Raw genomic sequence first — 8,653 nt, 5'->3', positions numbered from 1 at the left:
CTTCTTTGTCCCTGATGCCCCACGTGCCCTCACCACCCCTCAAACCACTGCTGAACTATTGCCCTGAACTGGGGCATCCCAGGGATGAGAGACTCAGCCCCTCCCCTCTCCAGGGCTTCCAATTTAGGGGAGTGGGCTGCTGTGGAAACTCAAAAGCTCCTATTCCTGCTTTAAACACAAGTAATACGTGTTTATTCCACAGAAGTTAAGAAGTACAGATTAGCAGAAAGAGAACTAAATGTCAGTGGTGGACACTGTCACTCCTCCGCCCTGAACCGTCTTGTAATCAGCTGCTTGCACTTATTAACGCGTTGTGAGTAGCTTTCAGCTCATAAGAGCCATTTCCACGTCATTTTCTTTAACGCCTGCCCCGGTGGGTGCGCTGTGTGAGACGTTCATGTCACCAGCTCTGAGGGTTGGTCAGCGGGACTCATCGTGGTACTGTGAATAATGCTTCCAGAAACGTCCTCCGTCCATTCGGCAATATTCCCCGACGGCCTGCGGGCGCCTTTCCAGGCACTGGTTACACAGCAGGTTACAAACAGGGAGACTCCAGTGTAGACACATCTCTGGGCAAACCCTGGCTGCTTTCTTTCAGTTGCTGACTGGATAGGGGATTGCTGGGCCGAAGGGCGCAACTTTGCCAGGATTCACCCTCCCAAAGGATCGTGCCTCAGGGGACCGAGTGTGGGAGGGCCAGCACCGCCCTCTAAAGGCCACCTGGATGAAGCCTGGCGTCCTCTCTGCTGCAGACTGGCCAGGCAGTGGGCAGTGGGCTGGCCGGGCAGTGGGCAGCGGGCTGGCCGGGCAGTGGGCAGTGGGCTGGCCGGGCAGTGGGCAGCGGGCCCAGCCCAGAGGAGATGGGGAGGGCAAGCCTGGCTCCTGGGCCTGGGTGTCTGGTCCCCTCGGCTGACAGCTGCAGGAGGTGTCTGTGTTTTCCCAGCCCCAGACTGGACTGCTGGATCTTGGTATGGGATATAATTTCCTAAATTGGGGCCACCCTGGACAATCCAGAGCCACTGTGGTCTTTCTCTCACCTAGCAGGTGGGCTGTCCTCCCCAGGGAGATCCCATGAGGAGGGCTGAGGAGGCAACCCACCCCAGGCCGCAAGGGCAGGGCCAGGCCAGGCCCAACCCTCCTACTCCAGGCCTCCGCCCCTGCCCTTCTTGTGCTCGGGGGCGGGCACCCAGGTAGCTCCGGAGCCCAAACCTGTCCAACCAGTTTTGAGAGCCGCGGGACCGAGGGAGGAAGGCTGGCAGAGGATGCACGTCCTGCCTACTGCTCTTCCTGCACCCCTGGCCGCCTGAGCCCGCTCCTGCCGACCTCATGACACGCGCTTGGGGCCTCCTGGCGGCCCTGCTGGGCCTGGGGCTGGGCCTGAGCCTGCCGGGGCCCGGGGCCACAGACTGCGGGTCCCTCGGCCCAGTGGAGCGCCTGGCCTTCACCCCAGCGGCCAGGGCCCGGTGGCTGGCCCCTCGTGTCCGCGCTCAGGGGCCCCTGGACCCCCTCTATGGCACCGTGCACCGCTTCCTGTCCGTGGTGCAGCTCAACCCCTTCCCTGCTGGTGAGTGCGCCCTTTCTTCCCCATCCCGCACTGCCCACCCCGCCCCAGGGCCTCAGATGGCCCTCCCTTTCTCCTCCACTGTGGGGTGCACCTACCCTGTCAGCAGGCACCAGGAGGGCTGGGCGCCCAGCAGCTCCCACCCCATCTTCCTTCCTAGAAGTCCAGGTTGCCAGGAGCAGCACCTAGAGGCCTTGCTGTGTGACCTTGGGCAAGACCCTTTACCTCTCTGACCCTCCGCTTCTCCGTCTCTAAAGTGGAAGAGTCTGCATTAGATGTTCCCAGAGACCTGGCTGAGACATCCTCTGGGCCTAGGGGTGCTGAGGGCTGGTCCAGGAGGGGCTCCCTCAAGGGGAAGGGCTGCTAGGCCAGGCCCCCTTTCTGCTTTTGCGCAGGCTGGTGGTGTCCCTGCTTCACTGCCTACATGTAGGGTCCAGGAGGGAGGTCTGCCAGGCCTTTCCTCGGCTCCTCCCTGCCGTAGCAGCACTGTGGCCTGGGCAGGAGAGCAGATGGTGGCGTGACACTGTTTTCTGAGAGCACCCTGGGTGGGAGGGGCCCTCCCCGGGACCCACCTTGGCCTGGCCGTGGAGGGGTGGGGTTGGACACAGGGGCAGGGCAGTCGCTGCCTGGGAGCCCCCAGCTTGGTTCTTTCTGGTAGAGCTGGTAAAGGCCCTGCTGAACGAGCCAGCCTCCGTGAAGGTGAACGAGGTAAGCCCTGGGGGGAGGTGTTGGGGGAAGGAGTTTAGGGGTGAGTGTCGGGGCAGGAGGTAGAAAAAGCTCCTTCCAGTCAGCCCAGCCCAGCCCAGCCCAGCCCAGCCCAGCCCAGCTGGTCGGCTACCTGCCGGGGGGTGGGTATCGGTCCCGCATCTTTCCCCCTTACATGAGTGTTGTGGTTGGCAGGCCTGGGTTCAAACCAGGGCTCTGCCATTTACGGGCAGCGAGGTTTGCAGTGAGCCCCTAATCTCCCCGAACTTCAGTTTCCCCATTTGTAAGACAGTTATTAATAATAAGGACCCTGACCACCTCTTGTGAGAGTTTGGCCGGATGCCTGCCAAGAGTCTGCCACTTTTGGGTGCTCTGCCCTTCTGGTTTCCCTCTGGAGAAGGAGGGAGCAGGGGCTGGGGTGTGGGGTTGGGGCATCCCTGCCGCCCTGCCGCCCTGCCGCCCTGCCGCCCTGCTGCCCTGCCGCCCTGCCGCCCTGCCCAGGTGGTGCGGTACGAGGCTGGCTACGTGGTCTGCGCGGCTATCGCAGCCCTGTACCTCCTGGGGGTGCCCATCAGCGGGCTCTGTTTCTGCTGCTGTCGCCGCCGCCGCCGGCGCTGTGGGGGCCGCGTGAAGATGGAGCACGAGGCTATGGCCTGTGAGCGAGGCGTCCTCCTGGCCTTCCTGCTGCTGACCACTCTTGTGCTGCTGTGAGGGGCTGCCTAGGGTGGGCGGGAGGGTGGGCTGCAGCCCCAGGTGCTCAGGGCCCCCAGCAAGCCCCTTCCTCCTCCCCTGGGTCCCCACAGGGTTGGCTTGGTCTACGGCTTTGTCACCAACCAGCGTGTGCATGAGGAGACGCGCCCCAGTGTTGAGGCCGTGCCTGAGACTCTGCTCAGCCTCCGGGGCCTGATCTCTGATGTCCCCCAGGTTAAGCCCCGATTAACCCCCTCGCCCAACTCACCCCCTGAGCACCAGGCCCAGGCAGGACACAGCAGCCTTTGTGCAAATTGGAAATGGGGTCCCTTCCTCCACCCACCTGACTGCGCCCTGGCGGAAAGTCCCTGTAAACACACCTGTGGTGTCCTCGGGAAAGGGGCAGACTTGGGGTGGTGGTGACAGGGAAGGCAGCCTCATGCCCCCATGTTTGCCTAGGAGCTGCAAGCAGTGGTCCGGCAGTTCTCTCTTCCCCAGGAGCGAATCTTGCAGGAGCTGGACGGTGAGGGTGACAGCTGGCTGGCCAACTGGCCAGCCTCAGGAACCCCTTGCTCAGGCCCGCCTCCCTCGCCCCGACTCCCCCTGGGAACCCCCTCACAGGGGCAGGGACAGACCTTTGCAGGACGGCGAAGCCGGTGCCCACCCTGCAGAGCTCGGCGCCGGGGCCTGGGGGCGCTGAGGGACGTGTGGGGAGCCCTGCAAACTGCCCCCTGTTCTCCAGGTATCGGCATGAGCATCGGGCATGCCATCCACATCCAGCTCAGGAGCACCGTGTACCCAGCGCTGGCCTCAGTGCTCAGCCTGGGCCAGGGTGAGCCCGGCCAGCAAAATTCTAGCGGGGATGTGGCCTGAGCCGTCGTCTTCCTGGGGGCAGGCCCCACCCTCCGCCAGCCCCACCCAGGAGTTCCCATCTGCATTATTCCCGGCTCCCACATCCTGTGCATCCCTGCCCACATCCTGGTTTAGCCTGCCCTGGGGCAGTTTTGTTTGTACCTAAAGATGCTTAATGACTCTGTGTCCCTTTGGTTGGGGGTTGGGGTGGGGCTCTGCCTCCCCCAAGGCTCTGAGGATTCCTGGAGCAGTGGTGTCTCTCAGCCCTGCAGGTCTCCATGGACCACCTCCGGGTCCTGAACACCACCTCGGTGGAGCTACGGAAGGGGCAGGAGGAACTGGAACCCGTCCTCATGGCGCACCGGGAGCGCCTTTTGGCCCTGCTGCAGCAGCCCAGCTGCCAGGGCTGTTCAAGGGCCATGAACCAGGCCCGTGCCCTGGAGCTGGGTGCTGACTTCAGACAGGTGCAGGCCTGGGACAGAGCCTCTAGGAGCTAAGGGGGGTGCTCTGCCTGCTTCCCGGGACCCCTGGGCATCTGAGTGGCCCAGTGTTTCCCAAGGAAGACTCCGGCTGCTCCTGTCTCCTCTGTGTCTCCACACAGCCAGGGCTCATGATGGGCATGCTGGCAGCATGTCACGGGCTCTCCTGGGCTCCCACGCTGGGCACGAGCTCTGCACCTATTAACTCCTTGAGTTCCCGCTGCCATCCAGGGCAGCTGGGGCTGTGCTGGTCCCCATGTTACACGAGGGCTCTGAGGATTCAGAGGCACCCACCTCTCCCATCTCCCCCCGGAGTCCCTTTCAGGCCTCTCCGTGGGCTCCGTCATAACCCTCCCATTTCAGGTGCCCCCTGTGGACGATGTCCTGCATCGCCTGAAGGGTGTCCCCGAGGCCAACTTCTCCAGCATGGTCCAGGAGGTGAGTATCTGCCCTTAGCCATCTACCGCGCTCTTCTGCCAGCTGCCTAGGAGCCTGCTTGCCAGTGAGGGGCCTCGGTTTTCCCCTTGTGGGGTAGGAACTCATTCAGACATAAGACCTGGGTCCAGTGAGGGCCTCACCTACACCTGGGCTGGAGGCCCATGATGCCTGCCCTCGGGGGGCACACAGCCTGGTGGGGGAGGCAGGTAGTGGGTGTGGAGCTTGGAAAGAAGAGCCAGAGCCCTCGAGGGGTTGGGGGCCTGGGGCAGGAAGCGGGCACTGAAGTGGAGCCCTGCAGGACAGGCAGGCTCTGTGTGGGTGGAGATGGGCTGTGGGGTTGGGGGCCCAGCGTGAGTCTGCCGAGCTGGGTGGCTGGAGCAGAAGGTTCAGGGAGGAAGGAAGTGAGAGGTGAGGCTGGAAGGGTGGGCTGGATGTGGACCATGGAGAACATTGAATGCCACTAAGGAACACAGGTGAGCGGCATTGTTCTGAGCGGCGTTCAGGGTGCCTGGAGCTGGGCTTCAGGAGGATGGACCTAGCAGTGGTGTGTGGGATGGATGGAGCTTGCTGCAGTGGTCTAGGTGAGAGGTGGCCAGGGACAGAAAGGAAGGCCTGCAAGGGGTAATGTTTTGGGGAGCTGAGTCAGGCCGTGGGAGGGGGCAGTGACCAGGAGAACAAAAGGAAGCCTATTCTTTGAGCTGGGAGCACTGAGGAAGGATTGCCTCCCTCTGGGCCTGGAGGCTTTGGGGTCCCTCGAGCTGGAGAACCAGGGCGGAGGGTGGGAGGCCCAGCCCTGCTTGGTTCCCGCAGGAGAACAGCACCTTCAACATCCTCCCGCTCCTGGCTGCCAAGCAGGCAGCTGATGTGGTCAGAGGTGAGGCCCCGCCCCTTCACCACCCGCAGGGAGGCCATGTTGAGGGAGAGCACTGGCTGGGGGGTCAAAACAGGGCTTCTGGGGTGGGGTAGGCTGTGCCCCACCAGAGCGGGCCCTCCCTGTGGGTCCCAGAGGTTCTTGCTCCCACCCCTCTCCTCCCTGGGCCCTGGGTTCTCTCTCCATCCCATAAACACCCATTGCTTTGGGAAGAGCTGAAAAAGAAAGTGGCCCAGGAACCCGAGGGGCTGAGGACACTGGCCGAAGAGTTCCCAGGCTCGGAGGATGCCTCCCGCTGGAGCCGGGCCCTGGAGAACATGGAACAGGGCAGCCGTTCCTACCTGCAGGAAGTGCAGAGATACGAGAGATACAGGTGCCTGGGAGCCCGTGGGGTGGGTGCTAGAGGCCTCTCAGCTGCTTTAGACCTGAATTCCCACCCCCATCAGCCCCCAGTGATACTGAGCCTCTGACTCCAGTTAAGCCAAGACCCCTCACCTTGCAGGGCTCCATGCCCCTTCCTGGCTGTGTGCCCGTGGGGCCTGAGCTGGGGACCCCATAGCAGCAGTGAGGCTCAGGAAGTGTCCACCCCTACACTTTCCAAACCCCAGCCTTGAGGGTGGGGGCCTCACCCAGTCCCCACTCACCCTCACCCCTGTGTGCCTTTCACCAGCCCCCCCCCGCCCGGTGCCCAGGGTGAGACCCCCACCCTCTCTGTGGCAGGTGGATTGTGGGCTGTGTGCTGTGCTCTGTCATCCTGCTTGTGGTGGTCTGTAACCTGCTGGGCCTCAGCCTGGGCATCTGGGGGCTGTCGGCCAGGAAGGACCCCAGCCACTCGGAGGCCAAGGGCGAGACTGGAGCCCGCTTCCTAATGATGTAAGAAAGGCTGGGGAGAGGGGAAGGGTCTCTCCCACTGGACTGGCCCGATTCCCTCCCTGCCATGGACAGCTCCTGGTGTGGCTGCAGAAACAGTGACCCGGGAGTTGTGTGCTCTAGTGTTGGCTCGAATACCAGCTGGCTGGGTGACCCATCCGGGCCTCCGTGTCCTCATCTGTGTGAAAGGGCTGCACTAGTGCAGTGATGGCAAAAGAGAACCACGCCCCTCTTCCTCACCAGTGCTGACTGCCCTCGTGAGCGGCCACTCTTTCCCACTGAGCCCAGATGCAGCCTCAGAATCCTTCTTAACCCAGCATCCAGGTGGCGCCGCCCATAGGAGGCGGCGTCAGAGCTGGGGCCTGCCGTCCCCGGGCCGGGCCATCTCTCAGGCCGGGGCTGACACGCACAGCTGTGCAGGCTGTTCACTGCACAAAGGCGTTCGGCCAAAGGGGCAGGAGGGGCGGGAACCAGCCCAGGTTTCATTCTCCAAGCCTCCAGCCTGGCCTGGGCTTGTGCCAGTCCACAAAGAATTACTGTAGGCCGGCGGCTCCCTGTCTGAGGGTCCTTCCCTCAGGGTGTTTGTCCTGCTGATGGCCAGGCTTGATGGCCCCGCTGAGGGCCGGGCCCAGAGGTGGGCAGTTCCGGCTCTTCGAGCAAAACAGCTCTCCTCTCGGCCGCCAGGGCCAGCCAGGCACGGGTGACATGGCGGGGCGCTCTGAGTTCTCCCTCCTGCCAGGAGGCTGAGTCTTCTGAGTCCCTTTCCCCAAGGGGCTCTGCCCTGGGGCCGTCTCTGACCGACTCTGGGATGTGGGAGGGACAGAGGGTGTGGTCCAGGTAGGGGACCCCTGGTCTCCGCTCCCCCTCACAACTCTGCCCTCCCCCCCAGGGGCGTGGGCTTCAGTTTCCTCTTCGCGGCACCTCTCATCCTCCTGGTCTTTGCTACCTTCCTGGTGGGCGGCAACGTGCAGACGCTGCTGTGCAGGAGCTGGGAGAGCCAGGGGCTGTACAAGGTGGGCCTGCCCCCACTCTGGGCAGGGCCCAGGGTGGAGGGAAGTGTGGGCACAGCAAGGCGTGGGCACAGCAAGGTGTGGACGCAGCGAGGTGTGGGCACAGGGAGGTGGGGGCACAGCGGGGTGTGGGTGCAGGGAGGTGCGGGTGCAGCGGGGTGCGGGCACAGGGAGGTGTGGGCGCAGGGAGGTGCGGGTGCAGCGGGGTGCGGGCACAGGGAGGTGTGGGCGCAGCGAGGTGTGGACGCAGCGAGGTGTGGGCACAGGGAGGTGCGGCCGCAGCGGGGTGCGGGCGCAGCGGGGTGCGGGTGCAGTGGGGTGCGGGTGCAGCGAGGGGATTAGGAGGAGCCAGCAGCCCGAAGGGCCTGGACAGGAGAGGGAGCCAGACAGACCAAGAGGCAGAGAGGAACAGGAGGGACGAGGACAGAGGTGGCCAGGAAGAGCCCGAGAGAAAAGCCTCTGATGGACGGGAGCGGGAGGGTCCGTGTGCCCCGGGGATGCTACAGATGGTTCTGGGGATGGACCCTGAGGGACTGCACCCAGGCCTGACCCCTCTCCTCTCCCAGCACTAAGCTGGTGAGTCGAGGTGCTGGCCTGGGCCCTGTGCTGAGGGTCGTGCTGCCCACCTCTCCTAGAAGGAGTCCCCGTAGGAGCTAAGGCCCAGTGGTCATTGGAGTTAGAGGTCAGGATAGGGTGGTGTCACGGGTATTTCCCACCCCTGGTCTCTGCTGTGCTGGGCGGTATGGGGCCAGGCTGTAGGGGAGCCAAGTGGCCTTGCCTCCCTCCACTCCAGCCCCACTTCTTCGGGCCCCTTCACCAGTTTGTAGACACCCCGGGGAACTTGCCTCCGTCCATGAACCTGTCTCACCTTCTTGGCCTCAAGAAGAACATCAGCTTCCTCACGGCCTATCAGTGAGTGGGAACCTGGGCTGGGGTGTGAGGGGGGGCCGGTGCCCAGGAGCAGAGGCCGGCATGCCGCCCCCACCCACTCCCCGTCCCTGCTAATCTTGGCTGCCCATCACTCTTCCCCAGGCAGTGCAAGGAAGGGGCTGTTCTCTGGAATGTCCTGCAGCTCAACGACTCCTATGACCTGGAGAAGCACCTGGATATCAGCCAGGTAGGGGGACTTCTGGAAGGCTGTAGGGCGCCCTCCTGCAGACCCCCCCACCCCCCGGCC

General features: G+C 63.8%; 1 protein-coding gene across 1 annotated transcript in view; it reads left to right on the top strand.

Annotated features, from left to right (window-relative positions):
- The first annotated feature begins 1,326 nt into the window (after window positions 1–1,326).
- The window catches only part of PROM2 (prominin 2), a 14,335-nt gene continuing 7,008 nt past the window's right edge, over window positions 1,327–8,653 (top strand). The window contains exons 1-14 of the mRNA XM_004369423.1: window positions 1,327–1,564; window positions 2,220–2,269; window positions 2,768–2,973; window positions 3,070–3,190; window positions 3,416–3,479; window positions 3,699–3,788; window positions 4,073–4,272; window positions 4,651–4,725; window positions 5,536–5,599; window positions 5,810–5,969; window positions 6,317–6,469; window positions 7,356–7,479; window positions 8,297–8,388; window positions 8,509–8,593. Of these exons, the coding sequence (XP_004369480.1) occupies window positions 1,327–1,564; window positions 2,220–2,269; window positions 2,768–2,973; window positions 3,070–3,190; window positions 3,416–3,479; window positions 3,699–3,788; window positions 4,073–4,272; window positions 4,651–4,725; window positions 5,536–5,599; window positions 5,810–5,969; window positions 6,317–6,469; window positions 7,356–7,479; window positions 8,297–8,388; window positions 8,509–8,593 (1,722 nt within the window). The remainder of the gene's footprint in view (window positions 1,565–2,219; window positions 2,270–2,767; window positions 2,974–3,069; window positions 3,191–3,415; window positions 3,480–3,698; window positions 3,789–4,072; window positions 4,273–4,650; window positions 4,726–5,535; window positions 5,600–5,809; window positions 5,970–6,316; window positions 6,470–7,355; window positions 7,480–8,296; window positions 8,389–8,508; window positions 8,594–8,653) is intronic.

The sequence above is a fragment of the Trichechus manatus genome, unplaced genomic scaffold (assembly GCF_000243295.1).
Source record: "Trichechus manatus latirostris isolate Lorelei unplaced genomic scaffold, TriManLat1.0 scaffold00004, whole genome shotgun sequence".
NCBI lineage: Eukaryota > Metazoa > Chordata > Mammalia > Sirenia > Trichechidae > Trichechus > Trichechus manatus.
This window is presented reverse-complemented; position numbering and strand designations above follow the sequence as displayed.